This window comes from Cydia fagiglandana, chromosome 14 (assembly GCF_963556715.1).
Source record: "Cydia fagiglandana chromosome 14, ilCydFagi1.1, whole genome shotgun sequence".
Lineage (NCBI taxonomy): Eukaryota > Metazoa > Arthropoda > Insecta > Lepidoptera > Tortricidae > Cydia > Cydia fagiglandana.
The window spans coordinates 9,870,462-9,886,267 of NC_085945.1; the positions used below are offsets into that span (position 1 = coordinate 9,870,462).

General features: G+C 44.9%; 1 protein-coding gene across 1 annotated transcript; it reads right to left on the reverse strand.

The window, feature by feature from the left end:
- Positions 1 to 970: 970 nt before the first annotated feature.
- Positions 971 to 14,553, reverse strand: LOC134670740 (RIB43A-like with coiled-coils protein 2). Its single transcript, XM_063528556.1, has 9 exons — positions 14,379 to 14,553; positions 13,243 to 13,383; positions 12,132 to 12,286; positions 8,763 to 8,898; positions 7,146 to 7,250; positions 4,029 to 4,168; positions 2,958 to 3,045; positions 2,089 to 2,195; positions 971 to 1,167 (listed from the first exon to the last, which is right to left on the reverse strand). Exons 1-9 carry the CDS (start codon positions 14,499 to 14,501, stop codon positions 1,026 to 1,028), a joined length of 1,137 nt encoding a protein of 378 aa, XP_063384626.1. The 5' UTR covers positions 14,502 to 14,553; the 3' UTR covers positions 971 to 1,025.
- Between the last annotated feature and the right edge of the window lie 1,253 nt (positions 14,554 to 15,806).

The window sequence follows — 15,806 nt, forward strand, 5'->3', positions numbered from 1 at the left end:
GAACTATCCTAGGTCTTGGTTTTATGCACTATCGAAACTGTTAAGCCCCCTCCAGACTATGCGCGTGAATCACGGGCGAAGCCGCGAACGCGAGTGTGGAGTCGATTTTCGCAGACAACGAAATCGACTCCACACTCGCGTTCGCGGCTTCGCCTGGAGGGGGCTTTACAATCGCTATCGCTTCGATAACGAAAAGCATTAAGCTGTATCCAGACGAGACAAATTTTCGCCAATCTGATGAAATTCTCCGATCGAACGGGCCGTGCGGACGTAAATACCAATTTGATTCCCCGATCACATATCACATCAGCAGGTGCGGACACAAAAATGCCATTTTTCATGGTAGAATGCAAATTGGTGATTTAATTTGTGTACGTGTGGACGCTAGATGAGATTGACCAATTATTTTCCTGAACGACTCGACTGATTTGTCAGTCCCGTCTGGATACCCCATTATGTCTCTCTATCACTGTTCGATATTAGTGCGACAGTGACAGGCGGCCTAGCCAAGGTCACAATCGCTATCGCTTCGACAACGAAAACCATTATGTCTCTCTATCTCACTTCCATATTAGTGCGACAGTGACAGTTGCGTTTCGATCGCTACGGAGCGTAAGCGATCGGCATCTTGGCTACGCGGCCAGTTGCGTTTCGATCGCTACGAAGCGTAATAAACGATTGGCATTTTGGCTACGCGGCCGGAATCGATGGTGTATTCCCGCCGAGTGTGAATAGGTGCTTTCATATAAATAATTTCCATCTGTCCCCGCTTCATGTAACCTCCTGAGGCCCAAGGTCCTACCTATAGTACCTACTTATTCAGATTCATGAAATTTAAATCATATTCAATTGGGACAGAGTCGCATTTCTTTTGCTTCGTTCAATTTTCAAACAAAACCAAAATCAACTCTATTCCCTGCACTAAAGGTTCAAACTTCAGCGGCAAATACTAGATTTTTCATTTGTATGGCTATCGGCGGTCACGTGGGAAGGGGACAAATGGGAATACACCGAATCGACACATTTTATCTAGTGGTAGTATTGAACTGCGAGTAGTAGAGATCGGTGGGCGTGTTGTTGTAGACCACCTCGCGGAAGTATTTCTCCTTCTCCTTCTGGGCCATGGCCAACAGCTGGTTTTCCTCCATTAGCTGACGGGCAATTTCCCTGGGGAGAAAAGGGGAATTAATAGACTAGCCGGGGGCACTTCGGTTTCCGTACGGAATGACAGATGGGAACGGGACGTCGCTCTACATATGCATGGTGCTGTCTCGCTTACACATGTCATTCCGTACCTACATAAAATTCCGAGCGTGTGCGGCCAGGCTAATCCGTGAGAAAAGGAGACAAAATATATGTAGATACGAAGTTCACCGGGTCAGCTATAGTGACGTATAAATCTCTCTTATCTTGGTCTAACTTTACACAAATTACACGTTAAAATAATTATGAACTGTGTTCTTACAACTCCCAATGAGGTTTGGGCGAACGTCTTGTACCTACTACTAGCCTACTACCATGTAGGTACTTAGTTACTTAGGAATTTTAATTTTAGTTTAAGATAGATATGTATATTATCATGTTATTTTCTCGAACTCCCCATCGGCACACAAACCTCCTCAAGGTTTTGCCCACGATGGGTCTTGTTATAATAACGTAGATTAATTTGCTTATTGTTCAATAAATTAAAAAAAACCGGGCAAGTGCGAGTCGGACTCGCGCACGAAGGGTTCCGTACCGTAATGCAAAAAAAAACGAAAAAAAAAGCAAAAAAAAACGGTCACCCATCCAAGTACTGACCACTCCCGACGTTGCTTAACTTTGGTCAAAAATCACGTTTGTTGTATGGGAGCCCCATTTAAATCTTTATTTTATTCTGTTTTTAGTATTTGTTGTTATAGCGGCAACAGAAATACATCATCTGTGAAAATTTCAACTGTCTAGCTATCACGGTTCGTGAGATACAGCCTGGTGACAGACGGACGGACGGACGGACGGACAGCGAAGTCTTAGTAATAGGGTTCCGTTTTACCCTTTGGGTAAGGAACCCTATAAAAAGTTATAGGGATTCGGGAGGTATGACCATACCTGCGTTTCCTCTTGTCCAGGATGTCCTGCGTGGCCACTTGGTTTTGTATGGACTTGGCCAGCGCCTGCCACTCCGCCTCCATCTTGTCATCAGCTTCGCGCTTCGCCTGAAAACCATATGCATGTGAAATGTGCACGTCAAAGCCGCTTGGCGGTTATTAGGGACACATTAGCTAACAGATGATAATATATAATATAAAACCTCATGGACCCACGAAAGTTCACATTTTTGCCACGATATCGTTTTTTTTTTATTGGAAAAAGGTAAACATTTGACCACAATCTCACCTGATGGTAAGTGCCGATGCAGTCTAGGATGGAACATGCTTACGAGAGATGTCTATTCACTCTCGATTTAAAGAGATTCAAGTTATAGTGGACTGAGAATAGATTTGCAGGAAGTGAATTCCACTCTAGCCGTTCGCATGATAAAGCTGGATGCATAGCGCTTAGTGCGAATCAGTGGCAAAGTAACGACGTAATATAAGGGTGAAACGCAAGTCCGCGTCTAGTCCCACGGTGGCAGAACGGAGATGGGGGGATTAGATTATGTAATTTGGGGGATTAGTTAGTTTTAGTCAGGGAATACCTCGCATTCCTTTGGCGCTCTGTTGTACCTATCCTAATACACGGCATTTTACAAACTTGAATGAGTACTTGATTATGAAAAATATTACAAAAAGCTTATGCTTATGCTTTGGTGGACCTTATGGTCCACCGATGGACAGAAGAGTGTGTGGCGATGGTATTACTGTACGAGCGGCAGAGATGGAGATAGTTGACTCGGCCAGGCTCTATAAAACAAAGTTTTAACATATATACATTAGCATATGTATCTTTAATATTATAATGTTGACTTTGGCTCTTACCTTTGCAGCGGCCATCTGTTCTTTCTGTGCCGCGTAAAATTTCTTTAGCTCCTCTTGGTTCATGCCCTTGTACATGAAACCAATGGCCCTGGAATAAAATGATTTTGAGTTTGACAATATAGGTAGGTTTATACATCGCAGGGTACCGGTACCACCCTATTATCAACGCCTAGCCTCACCCATGGTTGGGACCTTCAACTTTTTACAAAGGCAACAGTGGTTGCAACTTGTTATAAAAATGTTTGAGTGGGATCTACTTTTAAAAACTTACCCTGTATTCGGACGTATCTTTACTACTTATACACGAAAGTACCTAACAACTTTATCTAAGGGCCACTTGCACCATTCCACTAACCCGGGGTTAACCGGTTAAATCTGGAGTTACCATGGTTACCAGTACAATTTGACACTGGATTAACCGTTTAACCGGTTAACCTCGGATTAGTGGGACGGTGCAAGTGGCGCTAAGAAGAGTTATACACCCATTTTTTTCCGAAGTGGGATATTGGTGGACTAGGTACGTGACGTTCAACCCGCTCTAGGCTCTAGCCGCCCAGAGACCTATAAAAAGGTCTCATGTTCCATTGAGTATAATTACATGAATTCTATAGTGATTTAAATTGTATTTTTCTTAATTACTCGTAATGCATGTTAATTATAAAGATATAATAATGTTTTGAAAAGATGTGTCCCGCCGAGTTTGTTGCCGGTCCCATATTGGGATACCCTCCTCCAATTGAGGGGGGATTTAAATCTTCTCGGGGCAGAGGTGTACGGTTGGAGCCGGTAAAGGTTTATTTGACGTTCATAAGCGCATTGTAATATGCCTACTTGAATAAACTATTTTTTATCTTTTTATCTTTATCTTTATTCTAATTTGAACCTTCATCTTGATAAATCAAAATTGCATTTTTATTGGCAAGTTTTGACGTCTGGGAGGCTAGAGGCTAGGAGGGGGTTATAAGTTATAACCCAATTCATCTCTATCATGAGAAGATTTCTGTGCCCGCCGAAGGGCCCTTTAGTTTATGTGACATAGAGCGACCAATTTCTGAGCCGATGCGTACATACCTGTTCTTGCCGAGGGCGCTCTTAGCGACATCTGGGTTCTCGGTGAGCATGTCGGAGGTCAGGTTGTTGTACATCTCGGCTGTGTTGTCTGCATCTTCCTGCTCCTTCAACACTTGCTCCAGCTGCTTGCGCTCTGCCGCCTAAAACACAAAATGACTGTTAACGACGCCATACATGTGGTTGGACATGATAATTGTCTGTGTTTCGACGATACTTGTTATTGTCCTAACAAAAATCTATGAAAGGATCTTGAGAATCTGTTCAGACCGCGTAGCCAACATGCTAATCGCTTACAGCGTAACGATAGAAATGCAACTGTCACTGTCGCACTAATATGGGGAGCATTCCATGAAATTGTCTACTTTTGTCCCGTACAAACGCGAAGTTTCTGAAGATTTAAAGGTATAAGAGTTTCCTTTTCTATGACAAATGGTCAAAAATATGCACAGAAAAATAATCGCCTGCTTTAAATGCCGAGAAAATAGTCGCAACACAGGAAATAAAATGCGTTTGTACGGGACAGTCCGTGGAATGCTCCATGGAAGAGTAATAGAGAGACACAAAGCGCTTCGTTGTCGTAGCGATAGAGATAGCCCTGCCGGCCTAGCTGACGACCCTCCCTTCGCAACACGCACGATTGCCCTGTCTAGACGGCTTCGTCAAATGACAGTCACGCGTATTCGGGAAACGAGATAATCACAAGATCTAGAGACGATATAGAGATCAACTAGATTTACGTTAGATATCGACTAGATGTGACTTGGATATCTAAGTCATAACTTGTCAAAATCGTTCAAGAGGACCTCCAGAATCGCGGAAACGTCAAATTTGACATATCTATCTTACAAATATCTTTAAATTATCCATATCGTAACTTGTTGAGGTCTAGTAGAGATCTAATTCATTTTCCGAATCGAACCGTGTATTGTTTTTAACCGACTTCCAAATCCCAAAGGAGGAGGTTATCAATTCGGTTGTATGTTTTTTATTTTTATTTTTTTTATTTTTTATGTTTGTTACTCCATATCTCCGTCATTACAGGACCGATTTTGAAAATTATTTTTTTGATTGAATGTATATGCATACAGATTGGTCCCGTTTCTGTCAAAACCCAGTTCTGATGATGGGTTCCATGAGGAATCGAGGGAACTCCTCAAATCTTAAAGGCACACATATAGTGATTTTTGGGTTTTTATCATCAAATCAAGCATATACATCCAAAAGAGTGACATTTGATGAAGTGGAACTGCTGATGATGATCAGAACGGAACTCCTCAACGACGCATAGTTCACGGTTGGCGATTTGTCCTCTTCGTTATGTTTGTTAAACAAGTTCAGTTTTTAATGCACATTTTTGTCAAGCTCGAGTTCTGATGATGGGATCCATGAGGAATCGAGAGAACTCCTCAAATCTTAAAGGCATGCGTATAGAGATTTTTGTATTTACATCAGAAAATTAAGCATTTTCATTAAAAACTGTCGCATTTGATGAAGTGGAATTGCTGATGATGATCAGAACAGAACTCTTCAACGTCGCATAGTTCACGTTTCGAGATTTTTCCTCTTCGTTATGTTTGTTAAGCAAGTTAAGTTTTTAATGCACTTTTTTGTCAAGCTCGAGTTCTGATGATGGGATCCATAAGGAATCGAGGGAACTCCTCAAATATTAAAGGCATGCGTATAGAGATTTTTGTATTTACATCAGAAAATTAAGCATTTTCATTAAAAACTGTCGCATTTGATGAAGTGGAACTGCTGATGATGATCAGAACAGAACTCTTCAACGACGCATAGTTCACGTTTGGCGATTTTTCCTCTTCGTTATGTTTGTTAAGCAAGTTAAGTTTTTAAGCCACATTTTTGTCAAGCTCGAGTTCTGATGATGGGATCCATAAGGAATCGAGGGAACTCCTCAAATATTAAAGGCATACGCATAGATTTTTAAGTATTTTCATCATAAAATCAAGCATTTACATTAAAAACTGTCGCATTTGATGAAATGGAACTGCTGATGATGACCAGAATAGAACTCTTCAACAACGCATAGTACACATTTGGTGATTACGAATTTCGATTTTGACTTGGACTGGGTCCCGGACTCGGACCCAGAACCGGACTCATACCCGGATCCGGTTCGGACCCGGACCCGGACCTGGACTCGAACCCGGGCTCGGACCCGGACTCGGACCCGGACTCGGACCCGGACTCAGACCCGGACTCGGACCCGGACCTTGACCCGGAAAACCACTATGATTACCTACCATAAAATGTGTAATAAGTATGATGATGCCAATCTTACTAGCTCCTCCCGCTTAAACCCCCGTACACCGCACCGCATGGGCCGTTAAGTGGGTTAGGTTAGGTTTGAACTACGATCCTCACAGAACTGAACTGCTATCAGAGAAGTGGGTTAGGTTAGGCTAGAACTACGACCCTTACAGAAGCGAAATGCTAGTAGAAAGTGGGTGGTTTTACCTCCTTTTCTACATAGTGTACCATCTACAATAATCTTTCACCGGCCCCCATAGAAGTCGGTTTTTTTTTCTTAAAAATTATATAGACTGTGGTAGTGGTAGCGCCGTGGACAACATTGGCGAATATTTGGGGCAACATTGCGGCAGCGGCAGGAGCAGCAACATAGAAAAGTGTTAACGACATACTTAGGGCGTACTGAAAATTCCTGGACTGGCCACTTAGAAAATTTAAGTCGCCTCATACCGGATGTGGCCTGTAACACGAGCAAATAATTAAAACATAGATTGTACTCCTCAAACGGTGACACTTTTGTTCAACAACTTTTAAAAATTATGAAGTAGGTAGGTATTTAGACTTTCTATTTTTCATACAAAATAAATATTATCTTCAATGGACACCATCGCCACGCCATATCATTTGTGATTGACGAAACATAACATAACAACATTCGCAATACATTGCGTCTTAGAATAAACTTTAAAGTGTATTAAAAATCAAACCACAAGTTATTTTTAAAAGTCGCTGAACAAAAAATGTTGGTCAGGATGAGGAGTACAGCCTACAGTTAAATTTTTTGCTCATGTTACAGGCCACACCCGGTATATCAGAATGCAGAAACTTTCAGTATGGCCCACGTATTACCAAAGCCTCGTTGTATCTCAGGTTGGCCTGCCCCAGTCGGTAGCGGCACTCGCCCTCCAGCCTGTCCAGCTCGCTTGCTCGAGCGTCACGCGCCTTTATCGCCATCTGCGTAAAGTTCATTATTGTTTACATTATTTTTGAGTTGTTGCCTTTTCTAGGGTTGTATTCCACCTGTCATATTTTTTGTGTCTAGTGTGTATTTGCTTCTCACAATTTGCTTAGTGAGAGAGTGAGACGTAATGCACATTGGAACAAGAAATTGGATAGGACAGATGGAATACAAACCTAACTTGACACTGAAAAATAGGTGCGGTAATAGGTACTGAATCTACCTGACTGCGCCAGTTAGGTCTCCCTAATTAACCGCATACTGTATCGTTTCTGTGATAGGTACTAACCAGAGTAACAAGTCTAAAAAGAAAGGGAAGATCTAAGAAGAAGAGAAGAAATAGATAAGTACGATATTAGTTACGCATACTGAGCATCTTTATCTTGTAACTAAACAGCACTAACTGATATTATATGTATAATATAGTTATACTGTCAGTAGAAAAAGGCGCAAAACTCGAATATTTTAACAGGGTCGCTGTGCAAGAGTATGCCTTGTATATATGTAAAATCATGATATTCATGATCATTCAGACATTCATGACAAGTGGTTATTAAAAAGACATTAAAAACCTCACCATGTACGCAGCCTCCGCCGCCTTACGCTCCTCAGCTGCCTTCCTCTCCTGCACCTGTTGCTGCCACGAGTTCTGCACGGCCATGATCTTGTATAAGACCATGACGGGTCTCTATTGTTTCCCAAATAGTTTTAAGTCATAATGTATTGTTTGTCCGAATTTTCGTTAGTCATAATTGATTTTTCTCAAAAACGCGTAACTTTTCAGGATTGCCATAAAACAAACCTAACCTAACCTAACCCATCTATAAAATAACCTTACAAAAATCCTGAAAAGTTAACGGTTTCAGTTTTATGATTAACGATAATGTGACAAACAATACATTATGACTTAAAACTTTATGGGAAACAAAGGGACCCCGACCATGACAGCATGACACGTTATATAAACCTCACCATGTACGCAGCCTCCGCCGCCTTGCGCTCCTCCTCAGCTGCCTTCCTCTCCTGCACCTGCTGCTGCCACGAGTTCTGCACGGCCATGATCTTGTATAAGACCATGACAGCATGACACGTTATATAAATCTCACCATGTACGCAGCCTCCGCCGCCTTGCGCTCCTCCTCAGCTGCCTTCCTCTCCTGCACCTGCTGCTGCCACGAGTTCTGCACGGCCATGATCTTGTATAAGACCATGACAGCATGACACGTTATATAAATCTCACCATGTACGCAGCCTCCGCCGCCTTGCGCTCCTCCTCAGCTGCCTTCCTCTCCTGCACCTGCTGCTGCCACGAGTTCTGCACGGCCATGATCTTGTATAAGACCATGACAGCATGACACGTTATATAAATCTCACCATGTACGCAGCCTCCGCCGCCTTGCGCTCCTCCTCAGCTGCCTTCCTCTCCTGCACCTGCTGCTGCCACGAGTTCTGCACGGCCATGATCTTGTATAAGACCATGACAGCATGACACGTTATATAAATCTCACCATGTACGCAGCCTCCGCCGCCTTGCGCTCCTCCTCAGCTGCCTTCCTCTCCTGCACCTGTTGCTCCAGCCAAGAGTTCTTCTGCACGGCCATGATCTTCTTGCGCTCTTCGTACTCCAGATCCTCACCCTCGAATCTGTGAAAGTTAGTAAACTAAAACTAACTATGTAAATTTAGATAAGGTCAGTGCTCGGCCGACGAAATTGCGACAGGCTCGATTATACTGATATATTACATAACCCCCAGGGGGTAGTTTTTAAATCTAAACAGGAAGCGGTAGATGCCCTTAATACGGAGTTTATTACGGCTGCTAGTAGATGCGGGGCGCCACCGGCCGACCTAGCTCGCGCACAAGCCGCGCTGAGTGCAGCCATGCCGCCCACAGACGCCTCTCTGCGGCTGACACCGTTCTCGCCAGATGAAGTAATATTAATAATAAACAAACAGATAGCCCCAAAGAATAGCACTGACCTATACGGAATTTCACCAAGTCTACTCCGATCAGTCATCCAACCGATTGCGCCCATTGTAGCTCACATATTCAATGCCTGCATTAGAGAGGGTGTATACCCTTCACCTCTAAAAAAAGTTAAAATATCACCCCTTTACAAAGGCAAGGGTAAAAAAACCGACATTAAATCTTATCGACCAATATCGCTAGTCCCCGCCGTAAGTAAGATATTTGAAGTAGGCTTGAATAAAAGGCTTCTGTCCTTTGCCGGGCGGCTTAACATAATGTCGGAGAGGCAATATGCTTACAGAGCCGGGCGCTCCACCACCGACCTGGTGCGCGAAGTGGTGTGGCGCGTGCTGAGCGCGCGCGAAGACGGCCTGCATGTCGCGCTGTTATGCTGCGACCTTTCGCGCGCGTTTGACACCGCTGACCATCATCTTATAGCCGACAAATTAACTTTTTATGGCATGCGGGGTCCGGTTCTATCGTTGCTGAGATCTTTTGTGTCACACCGGACACAAAAGGTCTTCGGCGACAAGGGAAGGGTCAAATCGACCGAAATGATAAACACTATGGGCGTACCACAGGGCTCGTGTCTATCAAATACCATCTTCAGCCTGCTACTAAATGACCTGCCTAGTGTCATACACGAAGCAGAAATTTATATGTATGCCGACGACGTGGCCGCCGTTGTGACTGCGCCAACGGCACAAGAGCTGGAGAGGAAATTAAATTCAGTAGTTCGGCGGCTCGAGTGGTGGTTCCAATTAAATGGTCTGGCATTAAACAAGGAAAAAACTATGTTTCTCGTATTCCAGCTTAATGGCACATCACCGCCACCCTGCCGGGTCACCACCGAACAGCAAACCGCGCTGCAGATGGTCCAAACGACAAAGCTGCTAGGCTTCCATGTCGATAGCGGCCTAAAGTGGGACCACCACATAGAAGAGCTCTGCTCCAAGTTGGGCCGCTCATGCTTCGCGCTTCGTCGTCTAGCGAGCACGGCTTCTCGCGACGTAGTATTGTCATGCTACTACGCGACTGTCCACAGTCTCATTACCTACGGCGTGGAACTGTGGGCACGCGCAGCAGACGCCGGGCGAGCTTTTAGGATGCAAAAGCGGGCTGTGCGCGCCATTGCCGGGGTGCCCGAAGATGCATCGTGCAGAGAGCTATTTAAGGAATTAAAGATTACGCCCCTTCCCTGCGAGTTCATCTACAGGGTAGCTCTCTTCACGTACAACAACTTGGGTACGTTCCGTCAACGTGGTGTGAACCCATCCCGCGAGCTGCGCAGCAACAAGCTCGCCCACCTCCTCGTCACCCCAGCACACAAACTGCGCAAATCCGAAAGGTCGGTGTACGTCGTCGGCCCGTCAGTGTACAACAGACTGCCGGACGAAATAAAAAATACTGCGGCTTCTGCGGTGGCCTTTAAGTCAAGATTGCGAAAGTGGCTTCTTAGACATACATTTTATTCTATAGACGAGTTCTTTGAGCTCCCTAACATATAAATATAACTTATGATAGCATAAGTATACAGTATGTTATAAATCACATGTACCAATTATTATTTGTATCTCCTTGGATATCACGGGCCTATAATCCCGGTTTTTTGATAGGCTTGCGTGGGGACACAGATCCAACACGTAGAGGCCTGTTGGAGAGCTTTAATGTCATGTAGAACGCCTGCTGGAACCCGTTCACAGGTGCAACAATAGACACCCATGAACCGGTCTCAGCAGGCATTGGGACTATTGTAGCGAAAGTGAATAGTATACCGGTCTATGGATTGAAGTTTGGGTGGACTATGAAACTGGGCTATTGTAAAGAGTTCGGACACCTGCCATAACAATGCTAACACACGTTATCGAGGCAGGTGGTGACTTGCCGCTGACTAGATGGGCCCCTGAAACTGCCGTCGTGAAGACGACCAGGGGCAACATCGGTGTGAGCGGCTCAGGGGTGTCGAGAGGTGTGCGCCGCTTTCTACCCAGTGGCTGTTACCAGCCACTGTGCCAACTCGCGTCTTATGCATCTTTCACTTCCACCCCTGGAGCATATAGCTCTAGCGACTCCTCTCTGGACGGCCAATTAAGGCAAGCCAGAGCTGAGAGTCCTGCGGGTCCCCTTGGGGTCCACTCCGACCGACGAAGACACGCCGGAGACGGAGACCCTGACCGACTCTCGGGAGCACTCGGGTCCGTGGGGTCGTTACTCCCCAACAGCTCGCCACAAGCTGCCCTTATACCTGTACCAATTATTATTATTATTATTTATCGAATGTGTAAATTACTGTAAATATTAAAATAAATGTACCTACCAATTTAAATGTAAAACCATCATGAGATCATGACATGTAACTTGGCGTTATAAATAAAGTATTTGTATTTGTATTTGTATTTGTGCCCTGTTTATCAAAATCTTGTAACTTGTAATACAAGTGGAAGTCCCTTTCTATCTAACAAAAGCTGTCAAAAACGGACTTCCACTTGTATTACAAGTTACAAGCTTTTGATAAACAGGGCACTGGTGGGGTCAAAGAAAGAGCGTGTTTCACAGGAGAGCGGGAAGTGAGCGAGACCGCAGATATAAAATCTCAGTCTATGAGCAAGAAAGTTGAATCGTAATCGGGGGCATAGGGGCATTGGTGTCATTGAATCGGTTTGGATTTCCCACCACTAAATTATGGCTGTGACGTCACAGTAGGTGGTACAAAGTCGGCACGCTAGGTTTCAATACAAATCGTGATATTTGCTTCATCTAGTGCAGCGGTCGGCAACCAGCGGCCCGCGAACCTCTCACTTGCGGCCCGCGTCCACTTCTTTAACTGTTATGTGGCCCTTGGCTGCTAAAAGGTTGCCGACCGCTGATCTAGTGTATACTTATATATTATATATGTGTGTTATACTGACTTCTGCGCACTGGACATGCCGATGACGTCACTGGCCCGTGCGGGTAACTGCTTCTTGAGCACGTCGGGGTCGTTGAGGTCGAACTCGCGCCGGTCCTGAGGCCGCTGGTACAGCGTCCGGTAGTTGTCGATCTCTGCGCCGATGCGCCGGCGCTCCTGGAAAATGCACCTGTTGTCAGAGGTGTTAGGAGCGTTTTCACATTGTCTTCACTGATATCGGATGTTGGATCCTACATCCGCGTAGTCAGCCTCGTTTTTAGGGTTCCGTACCCAAAGGGTAAAACGGGACCCTATTACTAAGACTTCGCTGTCCGTCCGTCCGTCCGTCCGTCCGTCCGTCCGTCTGTCACCAGGCTGTATCTCACGAACCGTGATAACTAGACAGTTGAAATTTTCACAGATGATGTATTTCTGTTGCCGCTATAACAACAAATACTAAAAGCAGAATAAAATAAAGATTTAAGTGGGGCTCCCATACAGCAAACGTGATTTTTGACCAAAGTTAAGCAACGTCGGGCGTGGTCAGTACTTGGATGGGTGACCGTTTTCTTTTTGCATTTTTTTCCCGTTTTTTTTTTGCTTTATGGTACGGAACCCTTCGCGCGCGAGTCCAACTCGCACTTGCCCGGTTTTTAATAAAAATACTTGTAGCGACGCGGCGAAATCGCTGAGTGAGCCACGCCTGGTATGGAGTACAGTCAGGCGTGGCTCACTCCGCGATTTCGTCGCTTTGCTACAGGTAGCTAAAAGTGCATCCGTTCGGCCCCAATTTTGGGGATTGCCATAAGCCGCGCGTGGCGCTGTCGCCACCTAGCGGCCATATCTGTGCTGATCGTGACAGACGCGTTTTGTTAGAGAGTGAGTCTTCTGTACCTAGTACTATTATTTATTCTGTGACACTGGGGCGGCGTCTTTAGCGGTCACGCACACTACAAACTACAACAAACAACAGGCCTACACATGCGTCAGGCGTCCGTACCGTAGCAGTCCGCGGCAACTACTACTTTCAGACACCATAGTTGGTGTGGGCCGCATGTACTTGTAGCGACGCGATGGAATCGCGGAGTGAGCCACGCCTGGTATGGAGTATATAATAGTTAAATCAAAGGTACCTCCTGTTCTCTAGCCTCCAGCACCTTGGCCAGGTTGCTATCCTTGATCATCTGCGCAGCAAACGCGAGGTCACGTTGATGCTGCTCATTACGCTCAGCTCGCTTCTCCGCCACCTGACGCTCCAGGAATGGAAGGTCCACCTGATTATATGTAGAGGTTATGAAAATTCTATTTGCCACAGAAATTCGAACCTATAATGTAGGAAATAGAGTTGATGCGTTGGAAAATTGAGCGAAACAAAGCAAAAACGACTCTGTTCCAATTGAATAGGATTTAAATTTCATCGAACTGAAGAGGTACTACGGGCATTAGGCACAGACCCTTGGATGGTCGGCGTTGGCCCACCGTGTAGAGGAGCCATTAGGACGATACATATCGTCAAGACTGTCAAAAGTAAACAATCTTGCGTTTCCCCTGATGGTAAGTGACGATCGCGCGTCATCCTTTGCAGTGGCGTAGCTAGAGGATATTGCGCCCGGGGCAGGCAACAAATTTGCCGGAGGGCCAGATTACCATCCGCATTTCACACTTCACAGTGGTGGTAAATACGACTGACGAAAGTATCCCTGCTGTGCCTTTGGCAAGGCGGAGAGGTAGTCTTTTGCCCATTTTGGCGCCCCCCCCTTGGACGGCGCCCGGGGCACGTGCCCCCTCCAACCCCCCCCTAGTTACGCCACTGATCCTATGTACGGTTGGAAATAAGTGACAGATATGGGGACAAAAATGAAGGTCCCTGACAGCCATCAGGAACACAACTTTATATACCTGTAGACTCTGTACAGTCACCTGCAATAATATGTTACTCTTCGAAGGCCGCAAAAATATGTGACACGCTCTTATGGCTCTACAAACGATCGTGTCAGATATTTTTGCGGCCTTCGCTGTGTTATTGCAGGTGACTGTGCAGTACCTATATGTGACGTCCCAGGGGTAAAGGTACCTTATCGCGGTTGACGCTTACGCTATTAACGCCGCTCCAATATAATTGCGGCGCTATGCGACGTAAGCGTCAGCCGCCATAACGTACCTTTTGCCGTGGAACGACACATAAATTATGCCACGGATATAGTAGCATACATAATTTATATTTTAGAATGGTAAAGAAACAAATTACAATACATTTCCCTAAACTTACCCCAATTTTCCTGTTCCTAGCATTAAAAATCCTCGATCTTCTCTCTAGCTCGCACTGCCGCCGTCTCTCTCTGTTCTGGGCCTCCTTCCGGTCCTGCTCGTTGGCTATTTGCATTTTTATCATTTTGGCTGACTGATGATGATTGGTCTATATTGTATGAATGACTGGTTCTTTGTTGACTATTGTGAAGTTGTAAATCCTTCTGTAATACGTAAAGGCATAGTCTAACGCTACGTCTTACGTAGGCGAACAACGCGCGAACGCGGCGCGGCGCGGCGCGGCGAAATCAATCCTTTGATGCCCATAGAAGTGTCCTACGTAAGCGATCTCGTTGCGAACGCGGTGCGGCGCGATTTGCACGCGAATGTCAGGCGGCGCGGCGCGGCGCGGCGCGGCGGCGGCCGCTTTCGCCGCGCCGCGCCGCGCCGCGTTCGCGCGTTTTTCGCCTACGTAAGACGTAGCGTAATAAAACATGGTCTTCTCTCCCCAGAGTGACACAAGCCTACGTTACAATAACATGGCCGCTATATATAGCGCTATCGCATATTATCATATAGCGCTGTCGCATGATGACGTAGGCTTGTGTCAGTCACGTGACCACGAAAAGACGGGAAGAGAGTACCAGGCGGAGTATATTATTTTACCATGCGTAAAGGTAAAGAGATGGGTAGGGTATTACCTAAGATATAAATTTTAATAATCGGACACATTGTAATAAATTCATAAGTTTGTTCTAATGCAAAAAAAAACGAAGATCCGGATGGTATGCCAGTGACTACAATATAAAACTCAAAAATGCGGGTTTTCCCAGAGATAAGACCTAGCTAGATCGATTTTTCGGCTCCGAAAACCCCCCTTATACCAAATTTCATCGAATTCGTTAGAGCCGTTCCCGATATCCCCGAAATATATACCTATATAAATATTATACAATAACTATTTAAATCTCTTTTTATTTAGTCTCTTTTTGGCCCAGTGGTTGATTGATAGAAAATACCTTATGGCATTAAGTCCGCCATTTGTAAGTTAATAATTTTATGTGCAATAAAGTTTAAATAAATAAATAAATTTAAACAGGTTGGCAAACAGCTATTTGTAGTAATATAGGTAAGGGAAAACCATGGGAAAACTATCCTTACCAATATGCTACCTACATACTTCGTATGTAGGTAGCATGTTGGCGCAATTATTTAAAGTAAACGATAATACTTACTTATGAAATGTAGAAAGAAGAGAAGGGTTTAAATAATTATTACAATGTACAAAAGATATAAAAATAGTAATGGCGACTGAATACCACTACGAGGCGCGTAACGAACAAACCAAAGAGCATATAATCACTACGTTTTAAGAGTCGGCACTCTCGAACAATCCTCGAACCGAATTATGAACGTACATATCCCAACACACCAAATACAGGCTTAAAGA

What these genes read in the sequence shown, in the direction of transcription:
- LOC134670740 (XM_063528556.1), bottom strand. Translation starts at nt 14,501, where the DNA reads ATGATAAAAATGCAAATAGCCAACGAGCAGGACCGGAAGGAGGCCCAG. An exon ending in CTAGGAACAGGAAAATTGGG is followed by an intron (nt 13,384 to 14,378) that starts GTAAGTTTAGGG and finishes ACATATAATCAG; the next exon opens with GTGGACCTTCCATTCCTGGA. An exon ending in TGGAGGCTAGAGAACAGGAG is followed by an intron (nt 12,287 to 13,242) that starts GTACCTTTGATT and finishes TGCATTTTCCAG; the next exon opens with GAGCGCCGGCGCATCGGCGC.